At 37.1% G+C, this 22,813-nt stretch overlaps 1 protein-coding gene across 9 annotated transcripts; it reads right to left on the reverse strand.

Annotated features, from left to right (window-relative positions):
• Nucleotides 1–285: 285 nt before the first annotated feature.
• On the reverse strand, nt 286–22,244 carry LOC121969995. Of its 9 annotated transcripts, none has more exons than XR_006108778.1 (6): nt 21,896–22,244; nt 17,378–20,982; nt 16,766–17,076; nt 16,527–16,680; nt 7,014–7,135; nt 286–1,171 (listed from the first exon to the last, which is right to left on the reverse strand). XR_006108778.1 is itself a non-coding variant. In XM_042520383.1 (5 exons), exon 1 carries the CDS (start codon nt 20,988–20,990, stop codon nt 20,076–20,078), a length of 915 nt encoding a protein of 304 aa, XP_042376317.1. In that variant the 5' UTR covers nt 20,991–22,244; the 3' UTR covers nt 286–1,171; nt 7,014–7,135; nt 16,527–16,680; nt 16,766–17,020; nt 17,378–20,075. The 9 variants fall into 9 exon arrangements, 6 of the variants coding, with proteins under 6 accessions (XP_042376317.1, XP_042376315.1, XP_042376316.1 ...); XR_006108777.1 differs by having other exon boundaries at nt 21,764–22,244; XR_006108776.1 differs by having other exon boundaries at nt 21,713–22,244.
• Between the last annotated feature and the right edge of the window lie 569 nt (nt 22,245–22,813).

Here is a 22,813-nt window from a genome sequence, read left to right on the forward strand (position 1 = left end):
GTAGACGAATATTCGTTTTAGACTTAGGATTGTTTTTGGAGTTTTCTCAATAGAATAGGTGTTATGGTATTCATTTATTCCTAAGCTAGATTGGCTAATTTGAGTTACGCACTAATGAATAAAATCTGAAGTGGAGTAAAAACAAAGCAATTTTCTAAAATTGTCAACTACTCAAAATTGAAACGATTCAAGTAATTCTAAGCAAGCAAAAACAATTGCAATCAAACAACAACTACTCTTTATTGCTAAAGATTGGAAACTAATTGCTTCACTGAAACAAAGAACAGAAACGAATTGCACTAAACAGAATCTACTGAATTTACTTTATCAAATTTGGACAGAAACTAATCTATGTGCTCAAATATGCAACAAGTAAGTTCAAGTTCTATTCTAAAATAGTAATGAAATGCAAAATCAAATCTAAACCAATTCCAATCACAACCAATTCTTGAATCACAACTCTTGTCATCACACAAGAGTCCTCATTTGAAACCTCAAATTTGAAACCTAGCAAGGCAGAAAAGGAACGCAGCTGATCTGAGTTCAGATCTGAAACTCGCTGATCTTGACCAAAGAAACCTCCCTGGCAAAGCACAAGTTCAGATCTAAGCTGAATCGTTGAGACCTAGATCTACGATTCAAATCTATGCTCAGTAGTTGCTTGCTGATAGGACACTGATGGCGGCTGGATTCGAGTCAAGAACCACCAGAGAGACCTCTCTAATGCTTCCCGATGATGGCTGATGATCTCCTACTGTCAACACCATTCAAACAGGGGCGGAAAATGAAGATCTGAATCCTAGCAAAGCTCGTCGTCGAGACCTCTCTGGCTAACCTCCAGCATCAGGAAATTAGGTCAGCAGCTTCCTTACTCTTCCTCCATGGATCTGGAATTCAAGATGAGATCGTTCACTGGAATCGGGGGCATACGCGTGCACTCGCGGAGAAGAAATCGCCGTTGGCATGATGAACAATAGCGCAACCACTGTTCATCCACGATTTTTTTGGGTTTTATACCATGGTTTGAACCAGGATTTGCATTTGGTTTAGGTTTGGTTTAAGGAGGAATTAGGGATTTGGTGAGAAGGTTTGACATGGGTTAGCTCAAGAGGAAAGTTCAATTTAATGGATCGGGCCCAATCCATATCCGTTTAGTCCAAGGAATCCATTCCTTGCAAAACAAATAAAATACCATTATTAGATAGGATTCCACAAGAAATATATAGAAAATGCAACAAAGCTCTAAATAATTCTCAACTCATAAGATATAAGATAAAATAAAAATTCATCATATGAGGAGATGCAAAATACTCAATTCAAGAGCCAAATTTATGCACAAAAAATGCTAAGTATCAACTCCCCCACACTTAATCTTTTTGCTCATCCTGGGCAAGTGAACAAACTAAAGAAACCACTTAGGTCGCACCCCCCTTTACCTTCCTTAATCATATTTAGAAGATAGTAAAAAGAAGTCACCTAAAATTATGAAGTTCCAAAGACTCAAGCAATCATGAACTCCATTCTTACTTTGGTTAATCACTCAATGATTTCATCCATCATGAATAAAATGAAAATAATAACACAACTAATTCTCACATGGTATTTTTCAATGGCTCTCATCCTAATTTCAATTTCATGTAATGGTAGAGATCACTCAAGCTACTTATGGCAAAAGCACTACCATATGCTTGCTCTTCATCTAATTCTCACCTCCATCACAAATATCAAAATACATCCTTATGAAGGTTCATTAAAAGTATAAGCGGAAGCAAAAGCAAATGCAAATGGAAGTATTAGAATTATAAAAGCAAGTAAAAGAATAGAGGTTAAAGTAGAAATGGAAGACATGGAATTAGAATGCTATGTGATGCTAATTTTCATCCATTGCATCCAATTCACTCCATGACAAATGGAGTATCAGCACTTCCCTTTTAAATCTACATATTCAACAAAAACAAAACTATATACCATTTGTTCCAGCACAATATGGAGCTTAACTTGAGTTTCTCATTGGTTAAAATCTGCCACTAGATTTTGATACTCCATTTGATACTCAATAATTTCCAGCTTCCTTATTTCTACATCCACAGATTTCTACATTTCCACTCTAATTCAGCAAGAATTCAATAGAGTTTGGCTGCCACAAAATTTGTAGTTTAAGAAGTCAGATATGAACACTTAAATGTTCTAAACAATTCCCTAAACTCATTACTCACAACAGAAACAGATATCAGTAATGTTTCAGTTTCAACATTTCAGAATTCTGGACCAAGCCATTGAAATCTGCTACTATAGATTTAGTCTCATACTTTAGATTCTCTTGGACTTAAAAACCTGCAAGCGACTTAATACTTCACAGTTCCTTCAAGTTGTTATCTTTAATGCATTTTCCAGCATTTCAGTTTTGGATAAAACCCAAACTACAGAATTATTTCAGATTCTAGTTTTCAGCTATATGTTTCTGTTTCTGTATCTATTTAATTCACAGTCTACAAATCATGCAAGTTATAGAGAAACAAGATCATCATTTAACCGTACTCAAACAATAGCTGGGTTATGATTTTGCAGTAATCCAATAGCTCTACATCATGTAGCACAGTTTAGTACAACTTCTGAATTTCCATACAACACCTCTGACTTTGTGTCAACTACACATCATTTAGCTGCCAAAATTCTCACTTCCTTTCCATCTAGCTTCTTAAATCACTATTGATGCATACTTCACAGAATTACAAGTTTCAACAATTCTGACTTGTTACAACTTGTTCCCTAGATTGGCACAGAAATGACCATTAGCAGAATTCTGGGCATTCTGCTTAGCTGCTCTTTACCTTTCCGAATTTGTTTGAACTTGAACCTTCAAAAGACTCTCTTCTTCTTCAATCCTTTCCATCTAAAATATCACATTTCTACACATAACAGTTAGTTAAACATTCTCTGCACCTGCTTCTATCTCAGGACCAACATCCTTGCTCTCTCTCTTCTCTGATCTTACTTGTCCCATTTCATTCCCTATGCACTCAAGAATCAATTGAAACTGAATATATCTCAACTTCATTGGACAACCATCAGCAGTTGCAATTCTGCACAGATTTTTCATTTCTCTGTTTCTTTTCCTGCAGTTCTATTTTTGTTTATGCATTGCTTCCCTTTGATCCATTTTTTTTTAGATTAGCCTTCATTGGATTCCAGACAGCCACTATTTTTATGCACAAAAATGTTTTGGAATTCTTCATTTCTATTTCTATAGTTCAAAATGGTCATGAAAAGTCTGAAATACCATTTGTTTCTGCATCTTATAAGACTTCCCTTTAGCCTCTTAATCATTAAAATGTTGCATTTGATTCTTGATACACTTTGATACCAAACTTCAGCTCTTCATTTTTCTTTCTTCTGCACAATTTCTTCATTTCTTTTTACATCTGACTTTCCTGTTTTGCACTCCCTGATATCATATCTGTTGCTGTTATTTTCAGGAACTGACTTCAGACTTTGTAGTGGTTAATGATCCCAGAATTCCATTGTCACTTCCCATCTCAAAACTCTCAATGAAATATGTTGTTAGCACTTGAATGTTTAACCACTTCTAAAATCACTGTTCACAGCAATAACAACTTCTAAATTCCTGCACACTGCCACAGCCAGATTCTCTAACTCCATAAAAGACCATAATAGTATCAATTTACGGAATTCAAAACTATCTGAACTTGCTCTATAAATGATTAAAGTCCAATGATGATTAAGTTTAGCATACCATCTTAAAAACCATCCATACATTCACCACACTCCTACTCTCACATTAAATGCATCAATTATTGACACATGACAAACAACCAACCTCAATCAAAGACTAAATATCTCCTCCACACTTGAATCTTTGTTCGTCTCAGTCAAAATAAAAACATCACATAACATCCTATGTAACCACATCCAAAATAATAAAACAAGAGAAAAGATAAATGATATGATGATTTATGAAAGAGAATTAGTGATTGCAAGTGAGGAGTTGGAATACCCTTCATTAAAATGATTCAATCTCTGATCAAGTGGTATATTGAAAAGATTTAGAGCAAGTTCTAGAGTTACAAAAACCACAAGTGCATCACACAATTAGGCTCAAATCTCACTAGGCAAATAAAAGTTATTATTTCATATCTTCAATCATAGAACCCATCACGAAATATCAACCTCATGTAATCCTAGAATTCATTCATGCAACAAAGACTTAAAACTTCATGCTTAAATGTAACTTGGTTTTAAAACCTCTAAATGATATAAAGAAGTGTAACCGGGGGGGGGGGGGGGGGGGGACCAATTATTAATCCAAAACTACCAAATTTGATTCAATGGTTTTTACAGGGAAATGATTCCTAAAATTTGAATTATTATATGTGAAAGTAAAATTACTACTACAAAAGCTAAGAAGTATGTCGACTGTCAAATGGGAAAATGTTATTCACAATAACCGAATTTATTAAAAAAGCATAAAGACTATTAAATTGAAAAAGAGAATTATTCATGCAAGGATGTAAAGACGTGTATATCTACGAAGACAAGAAATAATGAGTAATAACAAGACTCCCCTTTCACATTGAATAAATGGCCTCGGTATTGTTCATTTCTTGCATCACCATCCCATTTGCTCCTTCATGAAATATCTTTAGTCGATGTCCATTCACTTTGAATTTTCGATCAGTAGACTCCTCCTTTATTTCCAGGACTCCATAGGGAAAAATGTTAGTTACCCTAAAAGGTCCTTCCCAACGAGATTTCAATGTGCCTTTCATCAATTTAAGCCGGGACTTATACAAAATCACTTTGTCACCAATTTTGAACTCCTTCCCTATAATGTGCTTGTCATGAAAATTCTTGGTCTTTTCTTTGTAGATCCGTGAGTTCTCAAATGCCTCTAATCTAATCTCTTCAAGTTCTTGGAGTTGTAATTTCCTCTCTTCTCCGGCTGTGCTAGCATCAAAATTACAAGCTTTTATCGCCCAAAATGCTCTATGTTCAATCTCCATTGGAAGATGACAAGTTTTACCATACACCATCCTATATGGAGACATCCCTATAGGAGTTTTGAAAGTTGTCCTGTAAGCCCAAAGTGCGTCATCCAATCTTTTACTCCAATCTTTCTTGTCAGGCCTCACTGTTTTTTCTAAAATTGACTTCACTTCTCTATTTGATACCTCGGCTTGTCCATTTGTTTGGGGATGATAGGGAGTGGAAACTCTATGTGAAACCCCATATCTGCTCAACATAGCCTTCATACGTCTGTTACAAAAATGTGACCCTTGATCACTGATTATTGCCCTGGGCACACCAAACCTGCAGAAAATATGTGACCTAACAAAACTAACAACAACTGAAGAGTCATCAGTCCTGGTGGAAATAGCCTCCACCCATTTGGAAACATAATCAACTGCTAACAAAATATATAAAAAATCCAAAAGAGACAGGAAATGGACCCATGAAATCAATACCCCATACATCAAAGACCTCACAAAATAGCATGAAATGTTGAGACATTTCATTCCTAGGTCCTATGTTCCCAGTTCGTTGACACCTGTCACATGATTTACAAAATACATAAGCATCACGAAAAAGGGTAGGCCAATATAAACCACACTCCAAAACTTTCCTAGTAGTCCTCTGTGGTCCAAAATGCCCCCCCCCCCCCCCCCCCCCCACACACACACACACACACTTAGGGGGTGTTTGGTTTAGGGGAATAGAAGTGGAGAATGGGAATGAGAATCATTGATTACCATTGTTAATGTTTGGATTATAGGAATAGGAATGCAAATAAGGGAATGAATCCTTGAAATTAGGTAATAACTCATTCTCATGTACCTCCCCTTCAATGAGTCATTACCCTATTTTCATCAATCAAAATATTTCCTTATTCCAAAAATACCCTTGACCTAAAACTAAAATTTTCTCCCTTAATACCAAATATCAAAATTTATTTATTTATTTATTCTTTCATATCACTTTTCTCTCCTTGTTCTCTCTCATCATATTTTCTCTCTCATCATTTTATCACATACTTTCTCTCTCCTTAATCTCTCCTATCACACTCTCTTTCCTTTTTTTTCTCATTACACTCTCTCTCATCATACTTTCTCTCTCCTCAATCTCTTCCATCACACTCTCTTCCTTCTTTTTCTCTCATCATACTTTCTCTCTCCTCAATCTCTCCCATCACACTCACTGCTCTCTTTTTTCCTCATCACACTTTCTCTCTCCTCAATCTCTCTTGTCACACTCCCTCTTTTTTTTCCTCAACACACTTTCTCTCTCATCATACTTTCTCTTTCATCATACTTTCTCTCTCCTCAATCTCTCCCATCACACTCACTGCTCTCTTTTTTCCTCATCACACTTTCTCTTTCATCACACTCTCTCCCCTCATTTTTCTCATTACATTTTCTCTCTCTTCATCCTCTCCCATCATACTTTCTCTCACATCATATTTTCTCTCTCATCTTCTAATCATGATCTCTCCTATCACACTCTCTTTTCTCTTTTTCTCTTATCACACTTTCTCTCTCTTCATTCTTTCTCATCACACTTTCCCTCTCATCAGACTTTCTCCCTCATCATTCTCTTTCATCATATTTTTCTCTCACATTCATCTTTCTCTCACATCTAATTTTTTCTCTTATTTTCCTTTAAGGGTAAAAAGGGAAATTTTGATTTATTCCGATAGAAAATATGCAACTAACCAAACATTGCTTTTAAGAGTGATATTCATGCTCATACCCATTCCCATTCCACAATACAATGATTCCCATTCCGATTCCTACTCCTAGGAAAGAACCAAACGCCCCCTCAAATGAATGACAAAATGCAAGTACAAACTGAAACTCTACATCAGGTATGCATCTCCTAATGATCTTATCACTACAAAATTTTCACAAATAAGGATCATCCCACACATAATATTTTAAGTCACTTTTCAATTTATTCTTTTGAATCTTTGAAAATTGTGCAGGAAAAACATGACCTACCAAAAAATTTACCAGATCCGCATACCATGGTAACTCACCATGCATCCGAAAGAGCTGCTCATCTCTAAAGTCATCATCAATAGCCGTATGGTCCATGTCTCCTTCAATTCTGCTCAAGTGATCTGCAACCAAATTCTCCTTTCCACTCCTTGTTAGAGTGTATACTGAAAGCCTAAGCTTTTGTAAACATTTTTTTGAATAAAGAATCACATTTGGTCAAATTATCTACGTTTGATTGTAATTGTTAAATTAATTTATATTATACATAACATAGTATGTGGTGTCACATACAGAAGATAATGTTATCAGTACCTTATAAATTATAAACAGTAGCTCACGACCAAAATGGAAAGGAACAAACCATTGGAAGGTCGTAGTGTAATTAGGAATTAGTTTATCTTGACTATATAATTACACTAGTACACTTAGAGTGTATTGAGTAGGACCATTAGAGGTTGTTTCTTTTATACTGACTTTATAAATGAACAAAGAGCTCAGTTATTATGGAAGTGTGTGCTCGTAATCCTAATATAATAACAAGCACATATATTTGATATTTATTTCTTTAATTTATCAATGGGTGAGATTTAGTTCGATAAATCAATAAGCCCGATAAGATGGGAAATGATATCACTTATAGTGTGTGTTGTTGATTATAAAAAGAAACTGTGTCCTAGTGATCTAGGTTGATAATGTCCCCAAGAGGAGCTCATAAGGATTGTCATGTTAAACCCTGCAGGTGGACTTAGTCTGACATGACGATAAGGTTGAGTGGTACTACTCTTGGACTAAGATATTAATTAAATGAGTTGTCAGTAACTCACTTAATTAGTGGACATTCGACATTTTAAACACAGGGAGATTAACACACTCATAATAAGAAGGAGCCCAAATATGTAATTTGGGATTGGTGCGGTAGTTCAATAATAGTTCTCTAGTGGAATGAATTATTATTGATAAAATTAAGTTGTCTGTTCGGGGCGAACACGGGATGCTTAATTTTATCGGGAGACCAAAACCAATTCCTCCTCTCGGTCCCTATCGTAGCCTCTTAGTTATAGAGTACTATACCCACCTTCATACCCATGGTGTAGGGGCCGACCAAGCTAGCTTGAGAACCAAGCTAAGGTCGGTCAAACCTTGGTCCATGGGTGGCCGGCCCTAGCTTGAACCCAAGCTTATGTGGCTGGCCCTATTAAATTAGAAAAGAATTTTAATTTTAAATTTTTCTTATGTGGAAGATATAATTTATTAGAGAGATTAAAAATTAAAATATCTCTTTTATAAGTTTCTACAAAAGATTAAAGAAAGAGATTAAATCTATTTCCTTATTTGTAGATTGGAAGGATATTTTATTTTTCTTCTTTGTAAATTATTCACATGTTGAAAAATTAAAATTATAGAAATTTATTTTTATCAACCATGAATGGATTTTAAAAGGAAATTTTATTTTTTAAAATTTTCGAAGACAAATAAGGAATTTTAATTAGTTGATTGAAAATTGCCTTGTTTGCTTCCTTGGTGTGGCCGGCCATAAACACTAAGAAAAGGATTTTAATTTTAATTAATTAAAATTTTCCTTTTCAATGGAAATAGAGTTAAGGAAGTTTTTATTAAATTTTCCTTATTTGCCAAGGCTAAAGGATTATAAAAGTGGGGGTTTTGGGTGCCTTCAAGGTGAACAACCTCTATTATTTTCTCCCTCTTTTCTTCCTTGGTGTGGCCGGCCTCTTCCCTTTCTCTTCTCTCCATCTTTGTGGCCGAACCTCTCATCTTCCTTGGAGATCAAGTGGTGGCTAGATTTTAACTTGGAGAAGAAGGAGAGAAAGCTTGCATCCCTTGGAGCTTGGTTGGTGGAAAAAGATCTTCATCCTTTGGAAGTTTTGTGCTTGGCCGAAACTTGAAGGAAGGAGAAGAAGGTACTAGGTGGTCCTCGTCTCGGAAGATCGTTGCCCACACAACGTCCGAGATTAGAAGAGGAATACGGTAGAAGATCAAGAGGTCATTATCTACTAAGTAAGGTATAACTAATATTGTTTTCCGCATCATGTTAGTTTTATCTCTATGTAAAAATACCAAATATAAGAGACATGCGATTCTAGTATTTCGAATTAGTTTTCGATGTTGTGTTCTTTTATTTTTCTTTTCCTTATGATTTGATTGTTCTTTTTGGTTGACCTAAAGTTATTTAAGGAAATTAAATATTAGCTTTCCTTAAAAGGCTTTGTCTAGGCGGTGGTGGTTGTTCCCATATCCAAGAAGGACATGTGCCTCGCCATGCAGTCCTGGAAGCCAAGTTTGGAAATTAATATTTAATGGAATTAATAACCTAGGTGATTTGGATTAAACGTGTTAAGTTCCGCAGGAGATCCAAGTCTAAACCTAAAAGAACAAATAAATTAAACTTAGGATCAAACGTGTTAAGTTCCGCAAGCGATCCAAGTTTAATTTAAAAGAACACATGGTAGCTAGGAAAAGGTTCAGACCTTTGTATAAAATTTTTGTACAGTGGAACCATTAGGTTTTCCGAGTAGCAACCAATAATTGGTATCAGAGCTAGGGTTTTGCCTATGTGTATTTGATATTAGTTTAATTATGCACATACATAATTTAAGCGGGATAATAGTAGGATGTTTAACTTCATGATGGACTGGATCCAACTATTACGACTTATATATCATTGTGTGTGTGATGGACCTCGATACGCCAAGGAATTTTATCGTGCGTGATCAGTATTATAAAATAACGCGTGTATTTAGTTTTATTAGGATTTTATTTTTCGATCTAGTTTACGTACATTCCTTTTATGGAATATAGGATCGATGGATGTAAATTTTATTTTATGTTCGATCTAGTTTACACGTACATTCCTTCGAGGAATATAGGATCAAAATGTAAATTTTATTTATGTCATGGATCGAATCTTGCAAGGTGGAACCTTTTGAGGACCAGAGGCGCAACAAGGAGCAAGATGGACGCGACTAGACTGGCGGTGGCAAATGGACGGCACTAGTTGTGGACACGGAGGATAAGAATAGATAAAAGCCATAATAGTTGAAAATTAATTTTCTATTTATTCGTGTGTGCTTGTTAGTATGCATGTTAAGTAGGCTAGCATAGTCAAAATTCTCACTTTAAATAACTAAGTGGGAGAGGGATTTATTTTAAATAAATTCCACTGTCCATATGTGATGCAACAAGCTTGCGCGTTGGCTCTGAGTACCTTCCTCCATATCGGATGAGCTTGTTTGTGGATCACTAGATTAAACTTCCATTTGGATGACTATAGGAAGTTAATTAAGAGCGTGTGATCTTCCCGGAAGGGGCACAATCTTATTAATGAACTTAGATCAAGTAACGGTATACACTCAGCACGCCTAATAAGATCCTCCCATCGAGTCACCGCTTATTATTCGTGTGACAAAGGAAACCAACTATTAATTTTATTTCTCAAAAAGTTAGTTGACAAGATAATAAAATTAATGGGTTAAACCTCCTTTTACAAATGTTGAATTTGTATCGCACTATCGCGGCATACAAAATTCACGGTGTTTTAAGGTGTGGTTAATTTAAAATAGTATTATTCGAGGAATCAATATTATTCTAAATTTAGAGTTCGACAAAAGTTATTTGTGATTCTTAGGACGACTTTCAACCCAATGGCCATCATACTAAAAGAGAATGACTTCATCGTCCTAACTACATGATGGAAAAGGAACCGGATATTCGCTCTAACCGAAAGATATAAGTTCAGATCGACCTTGGAGTCTCGCTCGACATACCCAACGGTGAATCTACCCAAGAGGAGATCGAGTATCATAGGAATGGGTAAAAGATGATGAGATGGCACGATGTTACATTTGGCTTTAATGTCAAATGTATCGCAACATCAACATCAAGATTTACCAATGATATTATGAACAATCTCAAGGAACTCTCGTCACCGGATCGGGGCTCTAAGAAGCCACAGAAAGATAACGACGATCACCGACGCAAGAGGGTACTCCCGAGGATCATATCCTAAAGACGATAGCTTATCTGAACGAAATACAAGGAGGAGAAATTGATAGGGAACCCCGGATCGATATGATCCTCTAAACGCTACTTAGAAGTTTTGAGTCCTGAATTACAATACGAATAAAAGGGTATATTCTTCATGGAACTACCGACGTAACTTCGTGCAGGTTTGTTCCACAATTCTCATATTCACTACCAAATGGTTCTACTTAAACCGAAAGGAAAGAAGAAGAAGAAGAAACAAGTTAGCAACAAAGAAGGTGAATAAATCTCAGAGTACAGGCCCAAAGTCGAGTGAAGAAGCCAAGGGCAAGTGCTTCATCCGTCAAACGGTATCGAAGGCTTGGATCGCTCATAGAATCAAAACAATAAAGGTATATCTCACGCTCTATTGAAACATGTTTAGCGGTGTTATCTACCAAGACTGGTGTGTAGACACGGAGCCATCGATCACGTCTGCAATTCTTTCGCAGGATTCCGTGAAACCCGACGATTATACGAAGGGAGATAACCGCTCATACGGGCAATGCTACTTAAGTGGCGGTTGTTGCGATGGGAGACGCCTACTTATCTTTTGATAGAAAAGATTGGTTTTAAGAAATTGTCTTTATGTACTCCGCTTTTAAAGAATTTAATTTCAGTTTAAACCTGTTGGACGGATATTCTTTCCTTTAATAACAAATGAGTTATAAAGAGAAAAAGTGATTATACGTTACGTGCATTAGTCGACAATTTGATAATTTAAATCTAATTTCTCTCACAAAGCAAAATATGAAAATTTATAACACATCATCTAACACTAATAAGAGAAAACAACCTTCGAAACGAACCAAGCATATCTTCGACATCTAAGGCTCGGTCATATTAACTTAAGTAGGATTCAAAGGCTTGTATGGACTCTTGGTTCATTAGAGTTGGAAAATTTTCCAACTCAATGAATCTTGAAGGTAAAACCAAGAGGCCTTTTAAGGCCAAGGGTATAGAGCCAAAGAAGTGTTAGAATTGGTTCTTTCTTGTGGTCCTACGCCTATCCAGCGAGAGGTGGTTTGAATATTTTGCCCTTTTATGATAATTATTCAAGATACTGGATATATTTACCTAACGACCTAAGTCCGAGTGTTTGATAAGTTCAAAGAGATGTGGAGAAACGCTAGGTAAAGTATCAAGACACTACGATCCGATCGTGGTGGCGAATATCTCTTAGGAGTTTAGGAATTATTTATCGGAGGTCAGATTCAATCATCGACGACTCCCCAACAGAATGGTGTGGCAGACGAAGGAATAGGACTCTTATGGAGATGGTTAGATCGATGATAAGTTATTGAATTACAAATTCTTTTGGGATACACTGAAGCAGCATTCTGAACTTAAGACCTTCTAAATCAAGATCTTCTCCCATAGAATTGTGGAACGGGTGAAAACCCAGTGCTAAGACATATTCAGATTTGGGGTAGTCCAACATATGTGTCTGAAACCAGATCTTGATAAGTTAGAATCTCGTATGAAGTTCACGTGTTTGTGGGTTATCCCAGAGGAACGAAAGGTGATTTATTTTATAGTCCTAAAGACCGTAAGGTCGTTGTTAGCAGACCAATGCCCGCTTTTTAAGACTATATAATGGATCATGCCCAAGAGAAAGTCATATAGAAGAACTTAGAGAGGACACGCTCACTTTAGTACCAACGACAAGACGAAGTACCACGTGAGACTACAACACGTATCACACACGATACACAACCACGCACGGTGCCTCGTCAGTAGTGGGAGAGTGAGGGAACATGAGAGATTCATGTTTTGGGAGAGTCTTCGGACTTGATCCCTGCATGAACCGATCCCCGAACATACGACGAACCACTCCAAGATATAGATCGCAGATCTCTGGCAAAAGGCATTACGAAATGTAGTCATGTACTCAATAAGGTGCAGGAGCTTGTAGAACCACGATGGTGTAAAAGACGTCGGATGCAAGTGGATCTACAAAGGAAAAGAGGGATAGACGGGAAGGTAGAAACCTTCAAAGCTAGGCTTGTTGCGAAAGGGTACACCCAGAAAGAGGAATCGATTATGAGGAGACCTTTTCACCAAAGAGCTACGCTTAAGTCTATCCGGATACTCTTATTCATTGCCATGGATTATGAGATTTGGTAAACGGATGTCAAGACAACTTTCCTTAATGGAACTCTTGAAACATCCATATGAAGCAACCGAAGGGTTCATTGAAAAAGCAAAGAGCATCTAGTGCAAGCTCAATCGGTCCATTTATGGATGAAGCAAGCGTCTTGGAACACCCGTTTAATGAAGTAATCCAATCATATAGATTTATTCGAAGGATGAGTGAGCCCTGTATACAAAGTGTGAAATGTGGTGGTTTTTTGTCATACGTAGATGATATTTTGTTAATTGGTAACAATGTCAAGGTATTAGACGTAAGGGTGTGGTTATCCAAACAATTTGATATGAAGGACTTGGGAGATTGCGCACATTCTTGGGATCAAAGTTATAAGGGATCGCAAGAAAAGAATGTTGTGTCGTCCCAAGCTTCATATATAGATACAATCCTTGCTCGTTTTAGCATAAGAAAGGTTTCTAAATAACTCGAAACCCTGTTTTTTTCTTTCGTTTTCCCTTGTCTGACTAGTCTTATCCCCGGCTGAGTAGTCTTATCCTTGTCTGATTAGTCTTATGTATGTCACTGAGTAGTCTTATCTATGGCAAATGCCAATTTTAATGGTTTGCCATTTTCTAAAGAAACATATAATTAAAGTACCCGAGAAGGACTAGAGATTATACGCTAGTTTACAGCGACGATTTGCTCCTGGGTTACAGTTGATTTCCAATCGATAGGACAACAAGAAGTCTACATCGCCATGTGTTTACTTTAGAGGTGGAGCCATCGCGGAGGAGTGTTAAGCAATGCATTTCGGACTCAACCATGGAAGCCGAGTATGTGGCAGCCAAAGAAGCCTCAGAACTTTTAATGGACTTAGATGTGATTCCTGGTTTACCCAAAATCATCACAATTTATTGTGATATTGCAAACTGAAGGAACCACGAGCCCATAAGGTAAGTAAACATATAAAGCGCAAGTACCGATACGAGATATCGTAAAGCGAGGAGAAGTTGTCGTCGCACATCGATGAGATAACGTGGCGGATCATTTCACAAGGCCCTTCCCAAAAGCTTCGATCGGCGAGGGATGAGAATCGGATGTATGGCAGATATGATAGCTTAGTCGTTAGTATAAGCGGAGATTGTTAGAGTGTATCTTGAAAGCTCAAGCTGTAAACATTTATTTCAATAAAGAATCACATTCGTCAAATTATCTACATTTGATTGTAGTTGTTCAATTAATTTATATTGTAGATAGCAATATGGTGTCACATACGTAAGATAATGTTATCGACTTATAAATTATAAGAGACCACGAAATGGAAAGAACAAACCATCGAAGGTCGTAGTGTAATTAGAATTAGTTTATCTTGACTATATAATTACACTAAGACACTTAGAGTGTATTGAGTAGACCATTTAGGTAGGTTCTTTTTATACTTTATTAGGAACAAAGACCTTTATTATGGAAGTGTGTCTCTTAATCCTAATATAATAACAAGCACATATATTCGATATTTATTTCTTTAATTTATCAACGGGTGAGATTTAGTTCTAAATCAATAAGCCCGATAAGTTGGGAAACGATATCACTTATAGTGTGTTGTTGATTATAAAAGGAACCCTAGTGATCTAGGTTGATAATGTCCCCAAGAGGAGCTCATAAGGATTGTCACATAAACCCTGGACTTAGTCCGACACGACGATAAGGTTGAGTGGTACTACTTGGACTAAGATATTAATTAAACGAGTTGTCAAGAACTCACTTAATTAGTGGACATTCGACATCTTAAACACGGGGAGATTAACACACTCATAATAAGGAGCCCAAATATGTAATTGGGATTGGTGCGGTAGTTCAATAATAGTTCTCTAGTGGAATGAATTATTATTGATAAAATTAAGTTGTGTGTTCGGGGCGAACACGGGATGCTTAATTTTATCGGGAGACCAAAACCAATTCCTCCTCTCGGTCCCTATCGTAGCCTCTTAGTTATAGAGTACTATACCCACCTTCATACACATGGTGTAGGGTCCGGCCAAGCTAGCTTGAGAACCAAGCTAAGCTTGAACCCAAGCTTAGGTGGCCGACCCTATTAAATTAGAAAAGAATTTTAATTTTAAATTTTTCTTATGTGGAAGATATAATTTATTGGAGAGATTAAAAATTAAAATATCTCTTTTATAAGTTTCTACAAAAGATTAAAGAAAGAGATTAAATCTATTTCCTTATTTGTAGATTGGAAGGATATTTTATTTTTCTTCTTTGTAAATTATTCACATGTTGAAAAATTAAAATTATAGAAATTTCTTTTTATCAACCATGAAGGGATTTTAAAAGGAAATTTTATTTTTTAAAATTTCTGAAGACAAATAAGAAATTTTAATTAGTTGATTGAAAATTGCCTTGTTTGCTTCCTTGGTGTGGTCGGCCATAAACACTAAGAAAAGGATTTTAATTTTAATTAATTAAAATTTTCCTTTTCAATGGCAATAGAGTTAAGGAAGTTTTTATTAAATTTTCCTTATTTACCAAGGCTAAAGGATTAAAAAAGAGGGGGTTTTGGGTGCCTTCAAGGTGAACAACCTCTATTATTTTCTCCCTCTTTTCTTCCTTGGTGTGGCCGGCCTCTTCCCTTTCTCTTCTCTCCATCTTTGTGGCCGATCCTCTCATCCTCCTTGGAGATCAAGTGGTGGCCGGATTTTAGCTTGGAGAAGAAGGAGAGAAAGCTTGCATCCCTTGGAGCTTGGTTGGTGGAAAAAGATCTTTATCCTTTGGAAGCTTTGTGCTTGGCTGAAACTTGAAGGAAAGAGAAGAAGGTGCTAGGTGGTCCTCATCTCGGAAGATCGTTGCCCACACAACGTCTGAGATTAGAAGAGAAATACGGTAGAAAATCAAGAGGTCATTATCTACTAAGTAAGGTATAACTAATATTATTTTCCGCATCATGTTAGTTTTATCTCCATGTAAAAATACCAAATACAAGAGGCATGTGATTCTAGTATTTCGAATTAGTTTTCGATGTTGTGTTCTTTTATTTTTCTTTTCCTTGTGATTTGATTGTTCTTTTTGGTTGACCTAAAGTTATTTAAGGAAATTAAATATTAGCTTTCCTTAAAAGACTTTGTCTAGGCGGTGGTGGTTGTTCCCATATCCAAGAAGGTCATGTGCCTCGTCATGCTGTCCTGGAAGCTAATTTTGGAAATTAATATTTAATGAAATTAATAACCTAAATGATTTGGATTGAACGTGTTAAGTTCCGCAAGAGATCCAAGTCTAAACCTAAAAGAACAAATAAATTAAACTTAGGATCAAATGTGTTAAGTTCCGCAGGCGATCCGAGTTTAATTTAAAAGAACACATGATAGCTAGGAAAAGGTTCAGACCTTTGTATAAAATTTTTGTACAGTGGAACCATTAGGTTTTCTGAGTAGCAACCAACACTCCTATCTCGTATCTCCAAATCAAACTCCTGGAGGAGAAGCATCCATCTAATCAATCTGGGCTTGGCATCTGGCTTCTTGAGGAGAAACTTCAAAGCTGCATAATCAGAAAATACAACCACATGAGAACATAATAAATATGATCTAAATTTATCTAAAGCAAAAGCAATGGCAAGAAGCACTTTTTCTATCGTGGTGTAATTTTCTTGAGCTGAATCCAAGGTCTTCGATGCATAACAGATCACATGCGGTGCTCCCTTTACTCTCTGTGCAAGTACTGCCCCTATGGCAAAATTTGAAGCATCACACATAAGCTCAAATGGTAAAGTCCAATCCGGTGGCCTGATGATAGGTGCAGAAATCAAAGCCTCCTTCAATCTCTGAAAAGCTTCCTTGCACCTCTGATCAAACTGAAACTCCACATCTTTCTGAAGAAGCTGAGACAGTGGAAGAGCAATCTTACTAAAGTCCCTAATAAACCTCCTGTAGAATCCTGCATGGCCAAGAAAAGCTCGAACATCCCGCACGCATATGGGGTAAGATAAAGAAGATATAACACTAACTTTAGCAAGATCTACCTCAATACCTCTCCTGGAGACTATATGCCCTAAAACAATACCATGCTCAACCATAAAATGACATTTTTCAAAATTAAGTATCAAGTCAGTTTCAATGCATCTATCTAAAACCCTAGACAAATTTTCTAGACATGCATCAAATGATGAACCATATACAGAAAAATCATCCATGAAAATTTCCATGCAATGCTCTAATAAATCGCCAAAAATACTTACCATGCATCGATGAAAGGTTCTTGGAGCGTTGCATAGTCCAAATGGCATCCGTCTGTACGCAAATGTACCGAAGGGACAAGTGAAGGTAGTCTTCTCCTGATCCTCTGGGTCAATGCAAATATGAAAATATCCAGTGTAGCCATCAAGGAAGCAATAATGTGACTTCCCCGCCAGTCTCTCCAACATCTGATCAATAAAAGGCAGGGGTAGTGGTCCTTTCTGCTTGCTTGGTTCAACTTCCTATAGTCCACACAAACTCTCTAAGAATTCTTCACTCTGGTGGGCACTAACTCATTCTCTTCATTAGCCACAACTGTCCCCCTGATTTTTTTGGAACCACATGGATGGGACTTACCCACTTACTGTCAGAAATAGGGTAAATGATACCTGCCTGTAGAAGTCTAGTCACCTCTTTCTTTACTACATCAAGGATCAGTGGGTTAAGTCTCCTCTGGGGCTGTCTCACTAGTTTCACATCCTCCTCCAAGTAAATCCTGTGCATGCAAATAGAAGGACTGATACCAGAAATATCTGCTAAAGTCCATCCAATGGCCTTCTTGTGCTGTCTCAGAATCTCTAATAATCTGCTTTCTTGTTCTAGTTTTAGATTCTGGGCTATGATGACAGAAAACTGTTGATTCTCTCCTAAGTAAGCATATTTTAAATGTGAAGGCAACGACTTCAACTCATTCTGTGTCTGATCAATAGAAGGCGATCCTAGGGGTAATGCTCTTCCTAAGCAATCCCCTACGCATACTTCTTCTTCTTTGAGCGATCCTAGGGATAGAGCTTCTCCTAAGCAATCCCCTACACATAAATCATCTCTTTCACTCGGAAATACTCCACAGGACACATCATCCATTACCAAGTCTAAAATATCCTCCAAAGCTGTAGATGGTACACCACCTTTTTCAACTTCTGCCAAATCTGAATCTGAATCAAATTCCGAGAAGAATTCTATACTATCCAGCTCCTCTGAGATATCCAAACTAAGAATAGAATGATCCTCTCTAGGATGCTTCTCTGAATTGGACCACTGTGTCTCCTATCTCCATAAAAAGTGTGGCCGCATAAACATCAATCTTTGTCCTTGCAGTCTTCAAAAATGGTTGTCCTAGAATAAGTGGAGATCTACTGGATAGATAATCTCCCTCCATGTCAAGGATATAAAAATCTGCAGGAAAGATAAGTTCTCTCACCTTCACCAATACATCTTCAATAACTCCAGCTGGGTGAGTCTGACTGCGGTCAGCTAACTGAATGACTACTTCTGTAGGTTGTAATGGTCCAATCCCTAATGTCTGAAAAACTGATTTTGGCATCACATTAATTGAAGCTCCCAAATCCAGCATGGCACCCTTAAAAAGACTACTCCCAATCTCGCAAGGAACTGTAAACACTCCAGGATCTTTGCATTTTTGAGGAACCGTTTGAAGAAGTGCAGACACATTCTTACCCATGCTAATCAGCTCATTCCCCTTCAACTTCTTCTTGTGCACACAAAGATCCTTCAAAAATTTTGCATATTTTGGAATTTGCTTGATCATTGTGAGTAAAGGAACATTTGCCTCTACCTTGCTAAATAGGTTCACAAGCTCTTGAAATTCCTTAGCTTTTTCCTCTTCTACATCCCTCCTTGGTTGAGTTTTTCATTGAAGAAAAGGCAATGGGATACTTGGCTCGACATCTTTCTGAACTAAACTTTGATTTCCTGAATTTCCAGATTTGCTGGAATCTGGACTTGCTGCTGGAAAATGTTTAGTTGGACAAAATTTGCTGGAAAATTATGGCATCAAATTTCCACCTCCTTGTGAATGCTCCAAACCCAATGGATCAATGTGAATTGGATTAGAACTTGAAACTCGCACATTCTGCACTTCTGGAAATTCTTCATCGCTGGAACTAGATGACTGGATTTCTGGAAAATTTTCAGCAACAGCTCCTCCTCTTGAAGATTCTGAAACCTTTGTCCCACTCCTTAAAGTTAATGCACTAACGTTCCCTTTAGGATTCGAAGTTGTTTGAGATGTCAATTAACTCGATCCCTGAGCTTGAATCTGATTAATGCTAGAAGTCAATTGCCCAATCTGCCTTTCTAAGTTTTGAAGAGTAGAATCTGTCCTTTGCTGATTTTGTTGCTGCTTGTCCTTTGCTGATTTTGTTGCTGCTGAAGAATTTGCTGCATTAATTCCTCCAATATAGCTTGCTGTTAATCAGAATTAGAAGCATTACTAAAACCTCCTTGAGTTAAACTCAACCTCGTTGGTGCTGGAAGTGCTTGCTGTGAAAAATTCTACCCTTGCTGAAAATTCTGATTTTGGGAGTGATAATGCTGATTCTGATTTTGAAACTGCTGATAGGGCTGAAATTGTTGCTGGAATTGATTTGTAGGGTGGTAATGGTGCTGGACATGCTGATTTTAATGCTGGAAACCCTGCTGAGATTGCTCGAAATACTGATTAGGTTGCTGGAATTGTTGATTTGAAGATGGTTGTTGATAGAATGAATTCCCATACTTCAAATTCGGATGATCTCTCCACCCCGGATTGTATGTGGATGAATAAGGGTCATGTTTTTGTTGGAATTGAGCTCTAGAGAAGGCTACCAAAGATTCATCCTGATGGAGATTTGGACAAAGTTCTGAAAGGTGATCTTGACTCGAACAAATGCTACAAACTACACTTTGTTTACATGGAAATTACACATTTGGAACCATAGAAGATTGAGTAGCATTGTTCAAGGCCAATTGTTTCACCAATGATGTTAATTCCATCAATGAGTTCCTTATCTCTTTTTGTTCATTAGAAACCATTTGAACTTCACCAACTCCTCTAGTAGTGAGTGCTCTACTTCCAAATTGCTGTGAATTTTCAGCCATGTTCGAAATCAGTTCCCTTGCTTGCTCTGTAGTTTTGTTCACTAAAGCTCCTCCAACCGCTGCATCTATCATACTTCTGTCCATAGCTAACAAACCCTCATAGAAGTATTGGACTAGCAACTGCTCACTGATTTGGTGTTGAGGACAACTTGAACATAGTTTGTTGAATCTCTCCCAATAATCATAAAGTGTCTCTCCCACCACTTGTTGAATCCCACAGATGCTTTTCCTAATAGTTGCAGTCCTCGAGGCCGGAAAGAATTTCTCCAAGAAAGCCTTCTTCATGTCAATCCAAGAAGTAATAAATCTTTGTGGCAAATAATACAACCAATCTTTTGCTACTCCAGTAAGTGAAAATGGAAAAGCCCTTAGCTTGATATTCTCTTCTGAAATTCCTTGTGGCTTCATGGTTGAACAAACCACATGGAATTCATGCAAATGTCTGTTTGGGTCTTCTCCAAAAAATCCTTGATATTTTGGAAGCAAATGAATCAATCCTGATCTCAGCTCAATATCACCAGCTAGAGTTGGATAAGTGATACATGAATACTTGAAAGTCTCATCAGGAGATGCAAGCTCCTTCATTGTTCTACTATGATCAGCCATGGGGGTATCTGAAGATGCTAAAGAACTTTCTAAGTCCTCTGATATTTTCTCTTGAATTCTCAAAGCTCTGAAGGTTCTCTCAATCTCTGGATCAAGATCGAGTAACTTATCACACGAGGACCTGGTCATACAACCAAAAAATAAACGGTTAGAATAAAAGTAGATAGACACTAAAATCAAGGAAATGAAAACAAAGAAAAAAAAATAAACTATGCACAATCGAAAAACAAACAAACTCTACTAGCTTCCCCGGCAACGGTGCCAAAATTTGGTAAGTTCCTATTGGTTGTCACGAATGAACTCTAAATTAATTAATCTTGAAAACTCTCAACTACTCCAGATTGTTGCAGTATAAAGCCAAGGTCGAGTCTCTCAAGGAAACTAGTAGACGAATATTCGTTTTAGACTTAGGATTGTTTTTGGAGTTTTCTCAATAGAATAGGTGTTATGGTATTCATTTATTCCTAAGCTAGATTGGCTAATTTGAGTTACGCACTAATGAATAAAATCTGATGTGGAGTAAAAACAAAGAAATTTTCTAAAATTGTCAACTACTCAAAATTGAAACGATTCAAGTAATTCTAAGCAAGTAAAAATAATTGCAATCAAACAACAACTACTCTTTACTGCTAAAGATTGGAAACTAATTGCACGAAACAGAAACTCACTGAAATTACTGTATCAAGACAAGAATAGAAATGAATTGCACTAAACAGAATCTACTGAATTTACTTTATCAAATCTGGACAGAAACTAATCTATGTGCTCAAATCTGCAACAAGTAAGTTCAAGTTCTATTCTAAAACAGTAATGAAATGCAAAATCAAATCTAAACCAATTCCAATCACAACCAATTCTTGAATCACAACTCTTGTCGTCACACAAGAGTCCTCATTTGAAACCTCAAATTTGAAACCCAGCAAGGCAGAAAAGGAACGCAGCTGATCTGAGTTCAGATATGAAACTCGCTGATCTTGACCAAAGAAACCTCCCTAGCAAAGCACAAGTTCAGATCTAAGCTGAATCGTTGAGACCTGGATCTACGATTCAAATCTGTGCTCAGCAGTTGCTTGCTGATGGGGCGCTGATGGCGGCTAGAGTCGAGTCAAGAACCACCAGAGAGACCTCTCTAATGCTTCCCGATGATGGCTGATGATCTCCTACTGTCAACACCGTTCAAACAGGGGGCGGAAAATGAAGATCTGAATCCTAGCAAAGCTCGCCGTTGAGACATCTCTGGCTAACCTCCAGTATCAGGAAATTAGGTCAGCAGCTTCCTTACTCTTCCTCCATGGATCTGGAATTCAAGATGAGATCGTTCACTGGAATCGGGGGCATACGCGCGCGCTCACGGAGAAGAAATCGCCGTTGGCACGATGAACAGTAGGCACAGCCAGTGTTCATCTACGATTGTTTTTGGGTTTTATACTATGGTTTGAACCGGGATTTGCATTTGGTTTAGGTTTGGTTTAGGAAGAATTAGGGATTTGATGAGAAGGTTTGACATGGGTTAGCTCAAGAGGAAAGCTCAATTTAATGGATCGGGCCCAATCCATATCCGTTTAGTCCAAGGAATCCATTCCTGGTAAAACAAATAAAATACCATTATTACATAGGATTTCACAAGAAATATATAGAAAATACAACAAAACTTAAATAATTCTCAACTCATAAGATATAAGATAAAATAAAAATTCATCATATGAGGAGATACAAAATACTCAATTCAAAGCCAAATTTATGCACAAAAAATACTAAGTATCAGACGTTAAAGCTTTATCGACGAGTTCCATTTGGTGGTAAGGCTCGTGATACATTCTAGTCGTGATGCTTGTGTTTTAACCGAGGTTTCAATGTTCCCTTAGATTCGGAGAATGCTCTTTTTGAGTTTCTTCTTCGAACTGGTGATTGTCGTGAGGTTTTAACGGATTGCTGGTTTTAATCAGAGTTTT

This window comes from Zingiber officinale, chromosome 4A (assembly GCF_018446385.1).
Source record: "Zingiber officinale cultivar Zhangliang chromosome 4A, Zo_v1.1, whole genome shotgun sequence".
NCBI lineage: Eukaryota > Viridiplantae > Streptophyta > Magnoliopsida > Zingiberales > Zingiberaceae > Zingiber > Zingiber officinale.